Below are 22,659 nucleotides of genomic sequence, written 5' to 3' on the forward strand. Positions count from 1 at the left end.
TTTAAAAACTGTATTATTAATATTTTTTCATATTATATGTTCTTCTAAAACATTTTCAGCAGCTGCATACAGTCCATCATATATATCCATGTTTAACCAATTCCCTATCATTAAATGTTAACTGACTTTCAAATGCTTGCTGTAATAAATGATACTGAAGAGATGTTTATATATAAGGTTTTTATTACTTCTGGCTATTAATGCAGGATACTTTTTAAGGTAGTTTTATTTGTATAATATATCTAGTTTTTCTTTCATTGAAACAATGAAACTTTGCTACAAGAAAACTTAGTACTTATTGCAAGTTTGTATATCAGATAACGTGCTAGATGCCTTGCAGTCTTACATTTCATGGTATTTAGCTGTTTTAATTCCCAACTTTATAGATTAAGAAATCTATATGTATACATGTATTTCTCAGTAAGTTAACAATTATGTAGAAAATGTTCAGCAAATATCAAAGGGCTTTGTGTAAGAACATGTTATTCAGGAGCCACAGGGGAAAATGAAAACTTACAGATGAAGTTTAAAGTTCTGCTTTGGCTTTGGAGTATGTAAGAAGATGACTTTTGGGGTTTTGTGGTGTTTTACCTTAAAAAGGCGTTTTAGGCCTAGAAATTATGTTATTTGGCATTCTTATCTCTAGGAGAAAATAAGTGTATGATTTTCTTATGAATCTTGGGTTTTAGTCATATGGTTACTCTTTTAGTTTACAAACTACATTGTATCTTTGCATTAGAAGGGGTAATAATTATCTTAATAGTTGAAGATGATTTCCTTTCACTTAAAATTCCAGGCATAACTTTTTCAGATGTTGCACTTGTAAGATCTAAGAGTTGAAAGTTGAGTGATTTAAGGGTGAAAAATGTCTGTTGCAGAGGGAGGCTGGTGGGAGCAGTGAGATGCTGTGACTTAATGCTTTTACAGAGCTCGCTTGGCACCGTTTGATTATGAGCCCACAAGATAAGAATTGTTTTTGGAACCTGGTATTTGTTTCCTAATGCAGTGGTTTGTTTTGTCTTAGTCACATCGATCAGACAACAACATGGCAGGACCCCAGGAAGGCCATGCTGTCCCAGATGAACGTCACAGCCCCCACCAGTCCACCAGTGCAGCAGAATATGATGAACTCGGCTTCAGGTGAGTGAGACACTGTAATTACAGCACATGGAGTAATGCTTATGCATTGGTAAAAGTTGATGTGGAAAATAGTTATTACTCGTTTACAGAAACTGGGACATGGTGATGTTTATTGTCTCTCCAGTTTCATACAGAAGACATAGTCTATTTTAAAATAATGTAAGCTATATTATTGCCTTGTATAGTTGTTAACGCATAAGGGGGCTGATAACTGAAAGCCAGTGGTTCTTTAAGATTTGGTTCTGAAGCGGGTATCTCAAATTTTTAGTTCTGTTAATTTTGACGTATTTGGTTTTATTCTGCTGCTTTCTTGTGTCTCAGGTATTTGAGTTGAATTTACCCTCTTCCCTTTGTGGTTTGGATGGAAAGCCAAGCTATAGTGTTCTTATTTTTTATTATTATTTTTTATTTTTTTTCTTTTTTTTTTTTTTGCTATGGTGTTCTTAACCCAACTTTTAATGTGGTGTTATTCATTCTACTCTGAAAATATCTGGAAGGCAGTAACTTTTGTAAACCCAAAAGAATATTTCTTATTCCCAGGGCAAGCATGGATTATTAAACGCATCTTCACCTTTTTTACTAGAAGATAAACCTGAGCATAAATCTTTTTACTACCTCTTATTTGGCAATTTACTTGAATATGCAGTTTTTCTCATCTACATAATGGGGAGTAACAGTGCCCCTTATGATAGAAGGGAGGATATGAAAGGAAATAATACAATTTATATGAAGCCTCTAGTAATTACAGAGTAGGTACTAAGTGAAAGTTTAGCCCCTTCATCTTCCTTATCAGATACTGTCTGGCCTCTTTCTCCTTTGTTAGGTGGGTTCAAGGCCACAGTTAGCCCATTATGTACCTTTGTACATATTAGGAAAAGGTGCCCTTCCTCTGGGAAGATGTAACATTGTGCCTGGCATCAGAGATTGGAGCATTTGGGCTGGATTTCTGACCACTCCCCTGGCCCCCACGCTTTACCCCGCTGCTCAGTGCCCAGGTTCAGGACACAGATGGCAACAATAGTATGTGGCAGCTCTAGCAGACTTGATGGCTTTCTCCACCGCCCATGCATTTTCCCTAGATAACAAGCATATTTAGTAGCTACACAGTAGATTTCTTAAACAGCAGTCTTTGGCAAGGGACTGTTGTGGTTGGGTGGGAAGGGTGGTACCATTAGTTGACAGGAGGGTTCCTTGACTAGGCGAATTCACAGAACTTGAAATGTCCTTCTGCCCCTCGTGCTGGAATGTTTCTGCTGTTACATACCTCTGCTCTTGCTTTTGGTGGGTTGAACATTTGAGTTCTAAAGAGTTAAGAGTGGAAAACAAAGAAAATGGCAACATTTGTGATTGGGCTTTTCTTGACATAGACTTTAAATTCTGAAGAAAAATTCCTTAAATCTAAATTTAACTCATTATACTACGAATACATTCTCAGAATCTCTTTTATATGTGACACTTAAGTAAAAAAAAATTTTTTTTTTTTAATTGAGACGGAGTCTCACTCTGTCACCCAGGCTGGAGTGCAATGGCATGGTCTCAGCTCACTGCAACCTCTGCCTCCCGGGTTCAAGTGATTCTCGCGCCTCAGCCTCCCGAGCTGGTACTACAGGCGCCTGCCTCCACACCCAGCTAATTTTTGTATTTGTAGTAGAGACGGGGTTTCACTGTGTTGGCCAGGCTGGTCTCAAACTCCTGACCTTGTGATCTGCCCACCTTGGCCTCCCAAAGTGCTGGGATAACAGGCGTGAGCCGCCATGCCTGGCCCCTAATTAAAAAAATTTTAAGACAAAAATTGTACAAATATTAATATTGTTACTTGGCAACTATTATGTTTTTTTATTACCAAATTTTCAAATAAAGTTGTGAAATCTGCCCTGTATTTATGGTTAAACAAGATGATTCACATTATTCATTTTGTCATGCTCCATCTAAAAATTATCTAGGCAGTTAATGACAAATAACATTAATTTAAACTTTATTTTGGAAGCGTAAGTATTTCACGTCTAACAAGGTTGATTGTAATTCTTTTAGAACATTGCTTTGGTTGTGTCGTATTATGTTTACTGATGGTAATGGTCTAGAGAAATGAGAGTATTTCGGCTGAAATTTATGCTTTAAGTCAAAGGTATGTATCAACTTGGTTTTAGTGGGTTTTTTTGTTTTTTTCTTTTAGATGGAGTTTTGCTCTTGTAGCCCAGGCTGGAGTGCAATGGCACGATCTCAGCTCACCACAACCTCCGCCTCCCTGGTTCAAGTGATTCTCCTGCCTCAGCCTCCTGAGTAGCTGGGATTATAGGAATGCGCCACCACGCATGGCTAATTTTGTATTTTTACAAATACAAAATGGGGTTTCTCCATGTTGGTCAGGCTGGTCTTGAACTCCCAACCTCAGGTGATCCGCCTGTCTTTGGCCTCCCAAAGTGTTGGGATTACAGGCATGAGCCACCATGTCCAGCCGGTTTTAGTGGGTTTGAAAATAATTGTGGATGTTTTATTTCAGCTGTATGTCCTGGGCAGGTACAGTGGCTCACACCTATAATTTCAGCACTTTAGGAGACCAAAGTGGGAGGATCACTTGAGCCCAGGAGTTTGAGACCCGCCTGGGAAACATGATGAAACCTTGTCTCTACAAAAAAAAAAATAGTCTGTCATGGTGGTGCATAAGTGAAGTCTCACCCAGTTCTCAGGAGGCTGAGGTGGGAGGATGGCTTGAGCCTGGGAAATTGAGGCTACAGTGACCTGTGATTGCACCACCATACTCCAGCCTAGGTGATAGAGTGGGACCCCATCTTAACAACAACAGCAAAAATTTTTGTCTTGTTTGTAAAATATGAAATGTTTTAATATATTACCTAAAAATTAGTATGCATATACATGTCTAAATAATAGAGCTATATGTAGTAAAGAGGTGACTTTGACACAGTTTCAGTGGAGTGGCAAAAAGCGTGACTGGAGGGTTAGGAGTGAGGGGGAGAAGGCATAAAGGAGAGGGTTGTGAGGAGAGAGTTGGAAGGAGGAACTGAAATGAGAAAAGCCACCTCTGAAGAGGCTTGAGCATGTTTACAGGGTGCTAGAAGGTATTTAACAATAATAATAGTATAATAATAATTCTTATTTATATACCAGGCATTCAGTGAAGGTCCATTTTGCACTGTCTCATTTAAGATCCCATGTTCTTCACTGTACGTTAACCAGGGATAGGATAACTGACAGATAGGATAACCGACAGAGCGAAGCCTCCGATAAAGCAGAAGCGACAAGGAACCACTAACGACTGGAGGCGCTATTTTTAAATACTATTAATAGTAGATAATATTGGGGAACTGCTTCTCCAGAAGGTGATGGGTGTGGAGATGATGTTTGTTTAAGGAGGCCTTGTTTCAAATAAAATACTGTTCCCTCAAGAGAAGAGAATATTCAAAGAGAGCACTCGAGGTTATTGCCTTTTATGGGGACTGTCAGACAGTATGATGGGGAAGGGAAGAGACTAGCTGATGGGTCCAAAACCAAAGGCTTAAAACATCCGCAACAACATTGATTCTAGGAGTCAGTCAAAACTTTACAAATTAGAGTGAAGTGTTATCTTAAATATATATGAATTCCCAGAATCAGACAAGTTTATATCTGGATTATTCTGAATTTGGTCATATGGAGACCTGCTGATCAAGTGCTGAGGGTACTGATAATATCTTTACAGCACATGCCTCTTTTTCCTCTAAATTACATACACTTGTTTGTTGTCTTTTCTTCCATTTCAGTGGAAGCCCATGGTTTTGACATGTTTTGGAATGAATGTCACTGTAATCTTGATATACCTCATGTTCACATAAAATAGCCGTAACGTCATGTTGACAAGTTAATAAGGTTTCAGTAAGCAAAAGGATGCTCTTCTCTACTTGGAAAAATGATCTTTTAAGGAGTTTTTAAAATCTTAGAGACAGTGAACAAGGACAACTGTGAGAGCATTTAAGTAAATTTTGAGGGTATTTAATGTAACAAAGCAGAAAATGGCTTCCGTGAAGCAGGGTATCTACAGAAAAGTTTCACCCTGAAGGGAGTGTCTTCTGAGTCTGCTAACCTGAAGCCTTCACATAAAAGAGAAAGCTACACCGTGCTTTTGAAGCACTCTACTGGGTTAATCATGCTAAATGCAACTTGATTTACATTTTTATTACTCATTATTTAATAAGGACTTCCTCACTTTGCTTTTTTTTGAAAAAGAATTCTCATCATTCATAATTGAGTCCAGCTTCATATTCTGCTCTGAGATCTTGTTCCTCATCCAACTGCTTTCCTTAAGATACTGTAATTTCCTCTAGACTCCCCAAACCTGTTTTCTGCATAATTTTCATGGTTGACTAGGCTGAAAGATCTTTTAAGATTCTTTCCAATTCTTAAGATTTTATGAAACCCTATTTTGTTTTCTAATTTGCTTTAGCAAAAATGATCAGTATAATTATGCTTTTATAAGTCCTTTTTCAAAATATGAGGTTGAAATGGTAGATACTACGTATAGACTAGAGACCAGTGGTTTGTGATTGGGCAAATTTCCAAATATCTATAACTGAGAATCACCCAAAACAAAGATGCACCTGGAAAAGGTTCTAGAGGCAATACTCAATACATCCTTGGAAGAAGATTAATTTATATTCTTTAACTGTGCCATTTAAGTGGCAGGGTAAATGACAGCAAGCTTTGTTTGTGAAAGAATTTGAAAGGTGAAGAAGAGGAAAATGGAAAAATAAGAGGAAATGGAATAATGTATTAAGATAATGGTTGTATTTTACTTTATATTAAAATATTCAATGTATAAATATATGTATAAATAAGTCTAGTTATTAAATTACTTGAGGTGATTGTCCTTTGAAAGTTATAATTTATAGCTGGGTGCAGTGGCTCATGCCTGTAATCCCAGAACTTTGGGAGGCCAAGGTGGGTGGATCATGAGGTCAAGAGATTGAGACCACCCTGGCCAACATGGTGAAACCCCGTCTCCACTAAAGATTTAAAAATTAGCTGAGCATGGTGGTGCACGCCTGTAGTCTCAGTGACTCTGGAGGCTGAGGCAGGAGAATCACTTGAACCCGGGAGGCGGAGGTTGCAATGAGCTGAGATTGTGCCACTGCACTCCAGCCTGGTGACAGAGCAAGACTCCATCTCAAAAAAAAAGTCGTAATTTATAAGGCTGGGTGTGGTCGTTCATGCCTATAATCCGAGCACTTTGAGAAGCCAAGGTGGGAGGATTGCTTGAGCCTAGGAGTTCAAGACCAGCCTGGGCAACATAGGGAGACCCCATCTGTATTAAAAATAAAAATAAAAATTAGCCAGACATGGTGGCCGCACACCTGTGGTGCTAGCAACTTGGGTGACTGAGATTGGGAGGATAGCTTGAGCCCACGAGGTCAAGGCTGCAGTGAGCCATATTTGCACCACTGCACTCCAGCCTGGACAACAGAGTGAGACCCTGTCTCAAAAAAAAGTTATAATATAAACTAGTTATTATATATAATAGCCTTTTGATGCCTGCTTAGGATCCGTAGTTTTTCTCCACATATTGAGAGTTAGGTAAACATTTCATGATTTTTGTGTTCAGCATTAGAAAAGAAAGCCCTGGGGAGTGAAAAGTGATACTTCCTTAGCTCTATGTGTATGATATATATTAAATTTTTAAATAGTGTACTTGTTAACACTGATCCACAAGATTGCTGAATCTTCAAGGGACAGTAAAGTCAAAGTATATTCTGTGATAATCCAGAAATAACTGTATGCCAAATGACTAGGATCAATAAAAGTTATGTCTTGATTTATATTAAGCAGAATCAACCCATTTATCTGCTTTTGAGAAATGTACATTTGATAACAACCCAAAGCCTAAATGTCTTATTACAGGTACATTTTAAAGAATTCATTATTTATATGCTTTAAAGTTAGAAATTATTGGGATTTATTTGACAGTTCCCAACTCTACCAATGTAGCACTTTCAGATTTCTCTATTATGAAAAACTGTGAGGAATTCCTAGGAAATACCTCAAGATGGGTGGAGAAAATGCCCTCTTGATCATGAAAGGTGATACGTGTTAGAGGAATGTGCTAAGCACCTTGCTTTAAGTGGGGAAAAATGTTCAGAAGCAAGCAGTGAGTAGTATAGAGCTGCCTTAAGGTTTGCCTCTTGTGTTCTCCCGCCTGCCTGTGTAATATCTCTCAGCACTGAAGATCAAATGAGAGATTGTTACCAAGAAAAATGAGAGAGCTAGAAAATAGATGTGAAATATAAAAATGATGGGTAAATTACACATTGATTTAGGTTTTAACTTTAAAAAGCACAGAGAGGGTAAAGATGTGAGAAGTTGCAGAGCCAACAGGGTTGAGGTGTTGGTAATTCCTGCTTTATGTGCTGTAATTCAGAAACTTTAAAGTTTTACTTTTCACCTTTGAAACTGAGAGACAGTTTACATTAAAGGTTAAGACCAAGGGCTCTTGAAATCCCATGGACCTGATTTGAATCCCAGGCGTCATTTATTGTCCATGAAATCTTGGACAAGTTACTGTATCTACCTGTATTCTTCACTTAGAAAAATGAGATAATAACTCTTAGGGCTGTTGTGAGCATTAAATGACAGAATGCGTATCACATAGTTAAAATGTATTATTAATAGTGTACAGTGCCTGGTATAAATGTGATAAAATAAATGTGATCTGATATTTTACAATTTAATCAGTTTGTAATACCTGGTAGCCACTGTTACTTTGTTAAAAATCTGTTACCACACTATCTTTGAAGTTATGTTTATCTCTGTAGGCTTTTTATCATCAAATTGAGGTCATTGGTTCTTCCAAGTAGTTGGTTCCTGATTCTTCTAAAAGTTCTGGATTATTATAAGATGGAAATTGTCAGTCTGAAGTCACAATATATGGGAAAAGACTATACTAACAGGAAAACTAATAGCAGTGAACTATAACAAATAAAGCCCAAAGTCAAAGCAATGAAGAGATAGTGTATTTGACTAGTTACTCTTGGGCTTGTATTCCAAATACCTTTTTTAAAAACTTTTTAAATAAAAACACTTATTTTTTTTTAACAAAATTGCTGTTTTCTTTTTCCCATCTAGAAGTTCAGGTAAATTAAGAGAAATGGCCCTATAAAATGGAAAAATAGTACAAGGAAAAGCATAATAATCCGGAATCAATATAGCCAATCCTTAAGAAGCTTGGTTTGTTTTATATAGCTTGTGGCTTGATTTATTTGATGATTAAGTTCCTGAAAAATGATAATATGGAAACAACCACCATTTTTCTTACTTAAAACTATGGCCAATCCATTTCATTTTAATAAAATATGCCAATATGGAATATGATGACTTAAATTTTTTCTTTTTGAAATAAAAAAAGTAATTCAGTTATAATATCCAGCTTGCAAATGGCATTAGCTTGTAATTATTGTATCTACTCTAGTATGGGAGTTCTTCTGAAGTCTTTGTTAAACCCAGTGATGGCTGATAAATGGCACTTTCTAATCATCGCTCTTGACTTAGCTGCATAATGAAGATGCCACTCGTGTCAGGGCAACTAATGGCTTTGATTTTACTCTGATGGTGAGAGCCTTTCACTTCCTCTCCACTGCGAATCACTCTGATGTTGTTTAATTCCAGTCATGATTTTTAAAGTATTAATTTCTTCATTCTTTCTTTAAAGAAACCCACATTTGTTACGCTGAGATGTGGGTATATAGTTACTTTGTTTTTCAGTAGCTGCATATCGGTATTTTTTCTAATAGTGCCACATATTTTTAAAAGATTATTTCAGTTTGAGTATCATGATTATCCACAGTAACTATGTAAATCTCAAATGTGTTGAGGAGTACTGTGTTTTGTATACTTAGTTACATGCTTGATTATTCCAGATAAGGTAATTCTTTCCTGTCCTCTTTGCTTTACTTTAGAGATTATCTTCTAAAAAGGGGGAAACATATAGAAACTCAAGACTGTTGAGTGCTCTTGACCTGATCTTAGAGCACAGATATCAAATATTTTAAAAAATTTACTAGAAGCCTTTGAAGTAATCATTTGGGATAGTAAAGTTCATTTACATTTTGAATGTTATTAAGATTTTAAGGTAGGCCAGGTGTGGTGGCTCACACCTATAATCCCAGCACTTTGGAAGGCCGAGGTGGGCACATCACCTGAGGTCAGGAGTTCAAGACCAGCTTGGCCAACATGGTGAAACCCCGTCTCTACTAAAAATACAAAAATTAGCCAGGTATGATGGTGGGTGCCTGTAATCCCAGCTACTCAGGAGGCTGAGACAGGAGAATCGTTTGAACTCAGGAGGCAGAGGTTGCAGAGAGCTGAGATTGTACCACTGCACTTCAGCCTGGGATACAGCCAGACTCTGTCTCAAAAAAAAAAAAAGAAAAAAAAAATTTAGATCCATGAGTATCATTTCTACCAGCTCTCTTAATAAATGACTTATTACATATTGGGGCATAAAAATAGAAGTATTTGTGTTCAACTTTTCTTCAGTGATTATTTGTAGATTTTTGGAAACTTTGCTCAGCTTTGGAGTAGAGAGAATGAGAAAGAGATTAAATTATTTCCATTTAAGAACCAGCTCAAATGCCTGTTTTATTCTCTTGATAAGTGTTGGAATATTATTTTTGTCTTTCCCACTGATTTCTAAATCCTTCTGGTTACTCTATTGCTACAATAATTTTATGACTCATAGGAGGAATATTTGTGTGAAAGATTAAGATGCTAATTCTTTAAAAATGATATTCATAGACTACCATATATAGTCAGCATAAGTGAAACAGAATAAATCTTGCAACAGTACTCACAGTTTTCCAAAATAAGGTTTTCTTTTGATGTTAGTAAGGTAAGGACATGGTAAAACTTTCTTTAGGTTAAAATCTTAATGAAAGGTATTTATTTGAGCAGTTTGAAGTCTAAGCGTGCTATTTGTTTTTCCTTCGGCAAAACTTTACAGAAAGCTAATCTTTAATAAATAAACTTAGTAAACTAACTCTAAGCCATTTCATTGAGTTAAAATCTAAAGGACTTAAGTGGCACTGAAGAAAGTCTGAAGAGTTGCATATTAGTAGGCTCACTGAGCTTATACTTGACCTTTTCTTCTAGAAAGTTCTTACAGCTATAACCTGACAAACAGGAAAATGATTTTTAAGCAGTTTCATAGTTTTACCTTGAGATAATTGTATTTTTCCCTTCTTAAATCATTCATTCTACAAATATCAAATGCCCTGCTTTATACTATGCCCTGTGATTGCAGAATCAAGCTAAGACAGACTTTTTTTATATTACCATAAAAAATGTTATGGCAGGACCAGGCGTGGTGGCTCACACTTGTAATCCCAGCACTTTGGGAGGCCGAGGCAGGTGGGTCACCTGAGGTTAGGAGTTCGAGACCAGCTCGGCCAACATGGTGAAACCCCGTCTCTACTAAAAATACAAAAAGTTACCTGGGTGTTTGGTGGCGTTTGCCTGTAATCCCAGCTGCTTGGGAGGCTGACATAGGAGAATTGCTTGAACCTGGGAGGCAGAGGTTGCAGTGAGCTGAGATTGTGTCACTGTACCCCAGCCTGGGTGACAAGAGCAGAACTTCTTCTCAAAAAAAAAAAAAAGAAAAGAAAAAGTTGTGGCAGATGTATCCACTGAGTGCTGAGAAAGTAGAGAGAGAGGAACACATGAGTCAGTAGTGGAAAGGAAGAACAGTGAAGACTTTTTTTTTTTTTTTTGGACACAGGGTGTTGCTCCACCACCCGGGCTGGAGTGCAGTGGCACGATCACAGCTCATTGCAGCTTCAACTTCATGGGCTCAAGTGATTCTCATGCCTCAGCCTCCCAAGTAGCTGGGACTACAGGCATACACCACCATGCCCAGCTTTTTTTTTTTTTGGTAGAGACAAAAGGTGGGCATGGTAGTGTATGCCTATAGTCCCAGCTTTTTGGCAGCTTTTCTGGGGATTACATGTGTGAGCCACCACACTCTGCCAAGACTTCTTTAGGGAGGTTCATTGATTTGTTTATCCAAATATTGAATACAAACTATGTGCCAGGCATGGTTCTAAGTTATGAGAACGGATATACAATGAGTCAGATATTAAAAGTGGAAGAAAGAAAAATAGACCAGTTATGGTCAGAGTGATAGGCTGGGGATGGAGGGAGATGATAGCTTAGATTACCTTCTCCAGTGCAGGTCTCTGTAATTAACGTCTTTTGAGCAGAGATCTGAATGAACTGAGAGTGAGAGCCATGTTAATATCTGGGGAAGGGAGAGAATGCTCCATGCATAACACAACAACCAGTTCAGAGGCCCTGAGACATGTTTGGGGAACAGCAAAAAGGCCACTGCAGCATGAACAGAGTCTGTGAAAGGCAGAATGGGGCTACATTACAGTGGTGCTTGTAGGTTTTGAACAGAGGAGTGACATGGTATCAGTAACTTTTTAAAAAATAGGGAGATTACTTGGAGGGCAGTTGCAGTAACCCAGGGAGAGGATGACCAAAGTGGTGGTGATGAAAATGATTGGGTTGAGGACTTGAGTATTAGTGGACGAGTGGGAAGTTAAGTTAGAAGAAAAGGGAAGATAAAAGTAGCTAGTAGATGGGCAATTACTAAGCCCTGGAACCTCTAATACCATATTGCTAGTGGTAAGATGATGAGCAACGAGACTGAAGACCACCTCAGAATGGCTTTGTGTCATAAGCTAAGAAGTTTGAGCCTTGTCCTGAAAATGTTCGGATACCATTAAAAATCTTCTTTAGGGGTCTTCTGCTATGGTTTTCCCTATTTTTATTATCTGATCATTTGAATTTTGAAATCCAAATATCTCATTTTCTTATATTTAAAGCTACTTCCTTAGGTATAGTATACATGAATTTTTAATGTTTAATATATCATTGGAACAAAATGGTAGAACTATTCTAAGAAAGAGTAGGGAACTGACATTTAAGCACCTACTGGGAGCCATGACCTGTGTCAAACACGTTTTTTAATTCTCTCAATGATCTATTGAGTGTTCATCTCTGTTTTATAGATAAAGTGAGCATCAAGCACGTAAAGGAATTTGCCCAAGGTTAGAAGGCTAGTAAATATTGGATCGATCCAAGATTTGAGCCCAGGTCTGTCTGAATCTAAATGCTTTATAGTCTCTAAACTATACTGTCTTTCTGGAGTTGAATATGAAACTAAAGTCATCTGAATTTTATTTATAGTGAATCAAAGATTTTTTAATCAAGTAAGCCACTGAATAGTACTTTTGCTATATTGTTAAAGTTTGAGTTAATGGTAGCTCTAGAAAAGGTTGAATCATACAAGCGGTCCTTGTTAGTCTTTGGTATTCTAGAGTAGTGCTTCTTAATTTGTAATGTGTCAAGGAATTACCTCGGGATTTGTTCAAATGCACTTCTTATTCAGTGGGTCTGATTTAGTAGGATTGGGACCTGAGATTCTGCATTTCTAACAATTTTCTGGTGATGCTGATACTGCTGGTTAAAGGAGTGCACAAATAGAATACTGTTGAATGGCTTAAACTTAAATCCATAGAAATATCATTAGAGATCATTTTAGCATTCCTATTTTAGGCTGGAATGAAACCTTTACTGAGTAGCTAAATACAAATGAGTGGTTCCATCATTTCATGAGCTCTTATTTAATATAAAAACCCTGCAAAATATATGTTATCTACTTTTCTTAAATCTGTTATTTACAGGCCGGGTGTGGTGGCTGATCACGCCACTCCCAGCACTTTGGGAGGCCAACGCGGGCAGATCATGAGGTCAACAGATCGAGACCATCCTGGCCAACATGGTGAAACCCTATCTCTACTAAAATACAAAAATCAGTAATCCCAGCTACTCGGGAGGCTGAGACAGGAGACTCGCTTGAATCCAGGAGGCAGAAGTTGCAGTGAGCTGAGATTGTGCCGAGATTGCGCCACTGCACTCCAGCCTGGTGACAGAGCGAGACTCCATCTCAAAAAAAAAATCTATTATTTGTAAAGGCACAAACTAAGTCTCTGAGAGATTGCAACTTCACAAAGACCGATCATACTTTTCCACAGTTAGGCTCTTAATCATGTCAGCTCAGCAAACTTTGGTTGTATTTGGTGGCAGTGCTAAGTCCTAGGGATACAAAGACAAAAAAGTCAGCGTCTCTACTTCTGGAGTCTGTTGAGAAGAGAAGGATGCAGGCAAATGATTGGGGTACAGGGAGGCATCTGCTATAAAGAGGACATGAACATAGTAGTTGGGGCACCAGTATGCTGGTGCATAGAATGCAGGTAAGTAGTAGTGCCAGAATTCCAATCTAAGCCTTCATATGTATGGTACAGAGTTTCATCTTATTCTACCACACTGCCCATTGTAATCCAGAAGGGGCTTGGATTCATCAGCATGTTCTAGTAGTTTGGCAGAAGAATCTTCTAACTACCTATAGGACATGGGTGAACCTGAACTCAGGATGGGGTGGGCAGGATGGATTAGCCACCAACCACTCTTACATTTGTTTGCCCAAAGCTTATTTTCATCAGTATGTTTATAGTATCATTAGTTTGGGAGGCCAAGGCGGGCAGATCACCTGAGGTCAGGAGTTTGAGACCAGCCTGACCAACATGGTGAAACCCCGTCTCTACTAAAAATACAAAAATTAGCCAGGCATGGTGGTACACCCCTGTAATCCCAGCTACTTGGGAGGCTGAGGTGGGAGAATTGCTTGAACCTGGGAGGTGGAGGCTGCAATGAGCCGAGATCGCACCACTGCACTCCAGCCTGGGTGACAGAGCGAGACCTCGTCTCAAAAAAAAACTTATTTCTTTTACCAAAACTTGATGTATAGACTGCCTTTTCTTCAGTAAATGTTTATTTTCCCATATTCGGCTTATCAAAGCCACAAAATAAGTTAGTGATAATAATATAGTCATGTGTTGCTTAATGACTGGGATAAGTTCTGAGAAATGGGTTGCTGGGTGATTTCATAATTGTATAAATATCATAGAGTAGGCTTACACAAACCTAGATGGTATAGCCTATTATACACATAGACTCAATGATACAGCTTATCGCTCCTAGGCTACAAACCTGGATAGCGTGTTACCGTACTGAAGACTGTAGGCAGTTGTAACACAATGATAAGTATATGTGTATCTAAATATATCTAAACATAGAAGAGGTAATGCATTGTACTATAACATTACCTTATGACAGCCACGACATCTCTGGGTGACAGGAATTTTTTAGCTCTATTATAAGTTTCTGGGATCACCATTCTATATGTGATCCATCATTGACTGAAATGTCATTATGCAGCAAATTTGTATATAACTATTTCCATTGCGTCTGCCTAAAAATCTTAGTAGTGTGGGCAGAACTTGATTAGGGATTGTTTAAGGCATATGGTCAAGCATATGAATTTCAGATATTTATGTTTATGGAAGACTCCTTTGTTAAAAAAAACTGAAGAAGAATCAGAGGTGATACATTTTAGTTCCTGTTTATTTTGAAAGCCAAAAGTCTGCACAAATTGCAGACCAGAGTATCACAAACTACTAACAAGGCAGTGGTTTCTAATAAATGTTGCTATCTTTGTCCTGAGCAACCTTGCAAAACTGTACATTCCCACTCATAAAAAATGGAGAACTTTTTCCCTATAGTCTAGGGCAGAGTGATAAGTTTTTCTCATAATTCCACATAGCTTATAGTTAAACTCAGTGTAGAAGAGTGATGAACACAAAACAATACATACTGTATTCCAGAAATCAGAACAGGTGCAATTTAAATTTATAGGTAGGGAAGAGTCTTACTAGTGGGACAGATTGGAGAAAAGCTTCACAAAGATATGGCATAAGAATAGAGTAGAATTGGGTCGGGCACGGTGGCTCACGCCTGTAATCCCAGCACTTTGGGAGGCCAATGTGGGTGGATCTTGAGGTCAGGAGTTTGAGACCAGCCTGGCCAACATGGTGAAACCTCATCTCTACTAAAAATAACAAAAGTTAGCCGGGTGTGGTGGTGCATGCCTGTAATCCCAGCTACTCAGGAGGCTGAGGCAGGAGAATCACTTGAACCCAGGAGGCGGAGGTTGCAGTGAGCTGAGATCACACCATTGCACTCCAGGCTGGGCAACCGAGTAAGACTCAGTCTCAAAAAAAAAAAGAGTAGAATTTCAGTGGGTTGAAAACAATGGAGGCTGGGAGGACACAGGCTTTGGGGTGGACATACTGAGAATGTAGGGAGGTGGAAAGTGCATGACACTTCTGGGTACTGGAAAGACAGGAGTGAACAAGCCATGCGGCTGGGAGGACTGAATGAATTACTAAAGTGATAGAATCATCTTACCAGAGAGAAAGCAGCTGATGAAGTAGGAGAAGAAACTATATGTAGACAAGTTATTAGGAAGAAGTGACATTCAGAGTGGGAAGGGATGAGAGGGAGTTAGCTAAGCAAAGAAGGTGGAGAGAAGAGTTCCTGCAGGGAGCAACTGCAGTTGTGAAGGTCCTGGAGCTGGGAGAGGAGATGTTTGAGGAACTGAGAGAAGATTGAATGAGGAGGGATGTGAAATGATGTGGAGGAATAGATAGAGCCTGGCATGTTGGATGCTTTCAGTACCGAAGCAGTGCTATATAATGCCTGACTATAGAGGATAACCCACTAAAAATTTGAGAATTTTCCTTTAGGGAGCTGAGCCTTGAGTCAGAGGACTTCCTCCTTAGAGGAGGTGAGGTAAGATGATCATGTGGCTGTGGTACATACAAAGTTTAATGTTGGAGTTGAATAAGACCAATTTGGAAGTTACTGCTAAAACTTTGTCATGGAAATGTGAAAGTTTATGTGAAAGTTTCAAGGTCAAAAGATCGAGACCAGCCTGGCCAACACAGTGAAACCCCATCTTTACTAAATACAAAAATTAGCTGGGCGTGGTGGTGAGGGCCTGTAATCCCAGCTACTCAGGAGGCTGAGGCAGGAGAATCGCTTGAACCCGGCAGGTGGAGGTTGCAGTGAACCAAGATTGCGCCATGGCACTCTAGCCTGGCAACAGAGTGAGACTCGGTCTCAAAAAAAAAAAAAAAAAAAGTTTATGTGAAAGTTTTGAGGGACAAATGGAAATGGCATTTTGAAGAAACCCCACTCAAAATATGGGAACATATCTTGTGAGGTGTCAAATGTCCAGTTGGAGGAGAAAGACTAGTATTGACCCTGTGAGAGGCATTAAAGATATGGGAGTCATTTACGTGAATATGGCAAGCCATGGGATTTCATGAAAGTTCCAAGAAAAGAGGATTAAAAAAATATGATTACTGTTTGTCATAATTGTGGTGTAGTATTCAAGAGCATGATTTCTGGAGAGCTCAACTGTCAAGGTTTGAATCTCACTCTGCCACTTACTAGGTTGGGCTGAATGATCCTGGACAAGCTAACTTTTCTTTGCCTTAGATTCCTCATCTGTAAAGTGGGTATAATAATAGTACCTCCATCGTAGGGTTGTTAAGTGACTTAACATTTGCTTGCAAAGAACTTAGGAAAAGTGCCTTGTATATAGTAAGAACAGTTTGTGAATCATCATAAATACACGAGACCAGAATTTCAAAACAAGCAGCAGGCAGAATGTTCCTTTAAAAGGTCATTGAATCTACTTTTCCAGCTACTCTTGTTACTTTCTAAGGAAACTACTTGATAATCCTGTACTTTGTACGACTCATCAGGGTGTGTTTAGTAAACTTCAGTGTCCTAGGTGACTTCTTTATTCCCAAATTGTGGGGCAGGTGACAAGGGGAGGTTGGTCCTCTAACTCGTGGTGTAGTTAATCAGGATTTTCCTGTTTGAATAGACATGGCAAATGGTTTTAGTTAGTCATTACTAATGCAAGAAGGTCCTTAGGCAAGAGCAGGAAGTTAATGGTGAGTCACCTTCAGTATTATGACATGGAGTATTTCTTTTTAAAATATCACAGGGAGTTGGTTTTTGCTATAGTAGCTAAGTTGTCAATCAAGTAATACTAGTAGTAAATCTTACATAAAAACTCGCTTCCCTCAAGTTTAAGTAATTCTAATTTATGCATTATTTTATATATTGCCTACTACTCTCTTTTTGCTTATCCTGAATCAAATTTCTCACCCTCTGTCAATCTAATTTTGTGTTGCTATAAAGGAATAACTGAAACTGAGTAATTTATAAAGAAAGGTTTAATTTGGCTCACAGTTCTGCAGGCTGTACAGGAAGCATGGTGCCAGCGTCTGCTTCTGGTGAGGACCTCAGGAAGCTTACAATCCTAGCAAAAGGGAAGTGGGAACCAGTGTGATACATGGTGAGAGAGGGTGCAAGAAAGTGAGTGGGAGAAGTCCCAGGCTTTTAAACAACCAGATCTCAGGTGAATTGAATGAGAACTCACTTATGACCAAGGGGATGGTGCGAAGCCATTCATGAGGGACCCCACCCCCCACCCCGTGACCCAGTCACCCCCCACCAGGCCCCACCTTCAACTTTGGGAATCCCATTTCACTATGAAATTTGGAGGGGACAAACATCCAAACCATGTCACCCTCTTTACGTCTCATTAAAATGCTGGCCTGTTTCTCTCTTCCTTTTTGCTATAGGGCCTACTTTTAATCTTTTCTTCGAAAGAAGACTTCGGTGTTGGTGGTCAGGCATGATAGCCCAGCCTTGAAAAGCTTCCACATCTTTTTCACGTCTAAGGGCCCAGCTTTTGAGTGTGTAAAAGTTAATTGGGGTGAAAATGTGTATTATCCATTCTCACCAATCTAGAGGTTGTCATGAGTTTGGGGTATTGGAATTACTGTTTAATAATGGTAATCCCCTTTAAGTATTTACTGGTTGAAATAATTAAAGTTTTTCTGGTAGATTCTTAACCATAAAAACAAAGCGAACTGCTTATTCTGCCCCATCCACAGGTAGCAGCCTCTTCATGCTTTCCCCTGCCTGGGATGCCCATGCCCGGAATGTCACGTGTTTGGCTAGGAATGCATTTAGGTCAAAGCTTACAGGTCACTTCCTGCCCTTGATCTGCTTTTCTAAAAAACTGTTTCCCATTTTTCTTTTTCTTTCCCATTTTTCATTTTTCTTTCTTTCATGCATGCTGCTTTATTTTTGCTGCACGTATCATTAGCCAACATTGTACTGTCTTCTGTCTGGAACATAAATTCCATCAGATAGGGACTATGTTGTTTATTGCTCCATCTCCAGGGCCTGAATATAGTAGGAACTCAATAAATACTTGTTGAGTAAAAGTATTTGCTATATCCCTGTCCCTTCAGTTTAAATGATACATAAAAATAATGCAGAAATTGAGCTTACATAGAAAGAATGAAACAATATTTTGTTTTACAAGCATAAACAAAGGATTTTAATTACATTCATTTCAGCCAACATTTATTCTATTTTTTTTTTTTTTTTTTTGAGATGGAGTCTCGCATCCGTTGTCCAGGCTGGAGTGCAATGGCACAATCTTGGCTCACTGCAACCTCCAACTCCCGGGTATGAGAGATTCTCCTGCCTCAGCCTCCCAAGTAGCTGGGACTACAGGTGTGCGCCACCACACTCGGCTAATTTTGTAGTTTTAGTAGAGATGGGGTTTCACCATGTCACCATGTTGGCCAGGCTGGTCTCAAACTCCTGACCTCATGATCCTCCCTCCTTGGCCTCCTAATCTATTTCTAATTAGTAGGTCCTATACTGGACAAAAATGGAAAATGCAAAATATATACTCCTGTGTTCAGGAATTTCACAGTCTAGCCAGGAAGAAAACATGCATAATGAAATAATACTGAATGAGCCAGGCGCGGTGGCTCACGCCTGTAATCCCAGCACTTTGGGAGGCCGAGGCAGGTGGATCACAAGGTCAGGAGATCGAGACCATCCTGGCTAACACAGTGAAACCCCGTCTCTACTAAAAGTACAAAAAATTAGCCAGGCATGGTGGCGGGCGCCTGTAGTCCCAGCTACTTGGGAGGCTGAGGCAGGAGAATGGCGTGAACCTGGGAGGTGGAGCTTGCAGTGAGCCGAGATCATGCCACTGCACTCCAGCCTGGGCGACTGAGCAAGACTCCATCTCAAAAAAAAAAAAAAAAAAAATCAAAACAAAAATAATAATACTGAATGATAAATGCTATGACATAGATATAAAGAAATTTTTTTACTAGCACAGAGAAAGAACTCTTCATCTGTATTGAGGAAGTGAAAAGTTCTCAACTAAAAATGTTTCGAAGGTAAATGGCCAGTAGTAATTCTCGGTCAGGCATGATAGCTCGCACCTGTAATCCCACCACTTTGGGAGGTCGAGGTGGGAGGATCTCTTGAGCTCAGGATTTCGAGAGCAGCCTGGGCAACATAGTGAGACCCCATCTCTACAGAAAAATTTAAAAAATAGCTGAGTGTGGTGGTGTGCACCTGTAGTCCTAGCTCCCCAGGAAGCTGAGGCAGGAGGTCGCTTGAGCCCAGGAGTCCAAGGCTGCAGTGAGCCGGGATTGCACCACTGCACTCCAGCCTGGGTGACAGAATGAGACCCTGTCTCAAAAAAATAAAATAATAGGCCGGGCGCGGTGGCTCACGCCTGTAATCCCAGCACTTTGGGAGGTTGAGGTGAGCGGATCACGAGGTCAGGAGATCGAGACAATCCTGGCTAACACGGTGAAACCCCGTCTCTACTAAAAATACAAAAAAATTAGCTGAGCGTGGTGGCGGGCCCCTGTAGTCCCAGCTACTTGGGAGGCTGAGGCAGGAGAATGGCGTGAACCCGGGAGGCGGAGCTTGCAGTGAGCCGAGATTGCGCCACTGCACTCCAGCCTGGGTGGCAGAGCGAGACTCCGTCTCAAAAAAAATAAATAAATAAATAAATAAAATAATAACTCCTATGGGTCGCATCCATTCTTTTTACTTCCTGCCACCTACTCCTTATTTCTATCTGGTCATTAAGGACAAATGTGAAATGAATTTTGGAGACGGAGAAAGACTCTCTCTCAAAATAAATAAATAAAATTAAAAAAAAAAACGTACTGCCCTTGTGGTGCCTGTTTTGTCATGGTAGATTTGCCTAATCCTAGCAGATGTGACTGTGTACTATTCCCAGACCTGCATAGATTGATCTCCAAACTGCCTAAAATGAATAGATGTGGTTGTGTATAACTCAGATAAATTTGAGAAATACTTCTGTACTAGCTCAAGAATTCTAAGTGGTTGTGTTTTGTTTGTTTTTGTTGTTGTTTTTTGAGACGGAGTCTCACCCTGTTGCCCAGGCTGGAGTGCAGTGGCGTGATCTGGCTCACTGCAACCTCCACCTCCCAGATTCAAGTGATTCTCCTGCCTCAGTCTCCTGAGTAGCTGGGATTACAGGCCCTCACCACCACACCCGGCTAATTTTTTGTATTTTTAGTAGAGACGGGGTTTCACCATGTTAGTCAGGCTGGCCTCAAACTCCTGACCTCGTGATCCCCTGCCTCAGCCTCCCAAAGTGCTGGGATTACAGGCGTGAGCCACCATGCGTGGCCCTAAGTGGTTGTTTTAAATCAGTGGTTCTCAAAGTGTGTTCCTTAGACCAGCATCAGCACCACCTGGGAATTTTCAGGCCTGCTGAATCAGAAAGTATAGGGGTAAGGCTCAGCAACATGTGTTTTAACAAACCCTCGAGGTGATTCTGATGAATATTTATAGCACATTATAATCAGAATATAAATTGAACATAAAGGCATCCTAAATTTATTTTGATCGAGCCACTGTGGTCTCCTCTTACATTTATTTTTGTGGTAATCCTACATTTCCCCCCTTGGACTTAACCTTCCTGCATCCTAACCCTAGCCCAAACAGATGATTGAAACACATTTTCACTAAGTGTAATTTGTTTCACTTTCAGAAAACATATCACTTTTTGCTTTCTCTCCTTTTCATGGTTATTCAACAGTTAGTTTAAGAGAATGACTTGGAATCCTGCATTGAGAATCAAGTCACTGAATTTCTTCTAAGGACCACTGGACTAAAAATTCTTTTTTTGTGAATAAAGCCTTCATCTGTATTGTTTCATTAACACTGGAAGAATTGTTTCTTTTCAGTTTTCTCTAACTTAATTCTATGACAAAGATAGTGTGGTGAAAAGTTATTTAAAGGTGATCTTTTCTAATCTATTCCTTGCCTTTGGTGAGCAGCTTTCTTTCAGTACAAAGAAAGTATCCTATTTTGGGCCATCTCTTTCCATATAACATTATATTTTTACCCAGAGAGTATTAAATGAAAGATAAAATGAATATAAAGTGTTATTTTGTATTTGGTATATATGTGTTGGTATAAATGTTAATTGCAAATAATATAGGTTCTACATGATTTTAAGCTTACAGAAAGTTCAAAGTATTACTTAAAAGGCAAGACATTGATTCTTCCATCAAACATTTATTGAGCAGCTATTCAGGTATTAGCCTACAAGCTTGTAAAGATGAATGACTTGATCATTGCCAGGAGAACAGATATGTAATCAAGTAATTACAATTCTACCTGTTAAATGTGCATGGAGAATGGAAGAGGAAACTAATTTCTGTCTGAGGTAGTATGGAAAGGCTGAATTAAAGAAGTGACATCTGAGCTGTCTCTTGCAGAATGACTAAGAGTTTAGGAGGTAGGGGTTGCAGAGTATTTGTGATAATGGGAACGGCATATACAAGGAGATGGCATGATTTTATGGAAAGTTGGTGGGAAAACTGGGTATCTGAAGAAGACTTCAGAAACGAATCCAGCTAGTAAAGAATTTAGGCATTTTCCTCTTGATGGAGAGCAATAGGAATGTTCTTTAGTAAGAATGAATGACATGTTTAAAAGATGATTCGAAAATATTTTAAGAAGAGAAACCCCTGGTGACTGATAGAGGACCTTGGAGTGAGAAGAGATGAAAGCCAGTTACTGAGGAAGTGGTCAAAAAAGAGAGCTGGTAAGTATTGATGGCTGAGTTCTCTGAGATGGACTGTGACAGACCCATCGGAGAGAATATAAGTGGAATTTACAAAATGAAGTGAGTGGAGCAGGTAGGGAAGGTTGGTTTGTATCCTAGATATCTCTTGTGGCTCTCATTCAGATAGCTAAGGTGGGGAATAATGCTGTTTCTGTGTGTGTGTGTGTGTGTGTGTGTGTGTGTGTGTGTGTGTGTGTGTGTGTTTAAACCACATATATGAAACCCATATATTCAAGCAGGCTTGAAAGCTACAATGAGATCTTGGGGTTGTTGAGTTGATGCTCCCAAAGGCATTCAGTGATTGCTATTGACTTGTTCATCACCATGTATAGTCACATGGTATTTTCAGTGCCTAAAAATTTTAAATACAGTTAGTTGTTTTGCAAAAGCTTTTTATAATTCAGCCATTTTACAGTTAAAGATAGTAGCAAACCATTAATATTCAGTTTTGGAGTTCTGTCTTTCTGGGGAGGAAATAGAGCCCAAAATGACAGTGAAAGCTGGTGAGAAAAGGTTTGATATACATGTGATAAACAGGTTTGCTTCTCATTCACCCTCTGGTA

At 39.2% G+C, this 22,659-nt stretch overlaps 1 protein-coding gene across 13 annotated transcripts in view; it reads left to right on the top strand.

Moving 5' to 3' along the window:
• YAP1 (Yes1 associated transcriptional regulator) overlaps positions 1–22,659 on the top strand; it is a 125,571-nt gene that overhangs the window by 53,894 nt on the left and 49,018 nt on the right. For all 13 annotated transcript variants that reach the window (XM_016921860.3, XM_016921863.3, XM_001151467.7 and 10 more), the window contains exon 3: positions 1,025–1,140. In XM_016921860.3, the coding sequence (XP_016777349.1) occupies positions 1,025–1,140 (116 nt within the window). The remainder of the gene's footprint in view (positions 1–1,024; positions 1,141–22,659) is intronic.

This window comes from Pan troglodytes, chromosome 9, assembly GCF_028858775.2.
Source record: "Pan troglodytes isolate AG18354 chromosome 9, NHGRI_mPanTro3-v2.0_pri, whole genome shotgun sequence".
In the NCBI taxonomy this organism is placed as follows: domain Eukaryota; kingdom Metazoa; phylum Chordata; class Mammalia; order Primates; family Hominidae; genus Pan; species Pan troglodytes.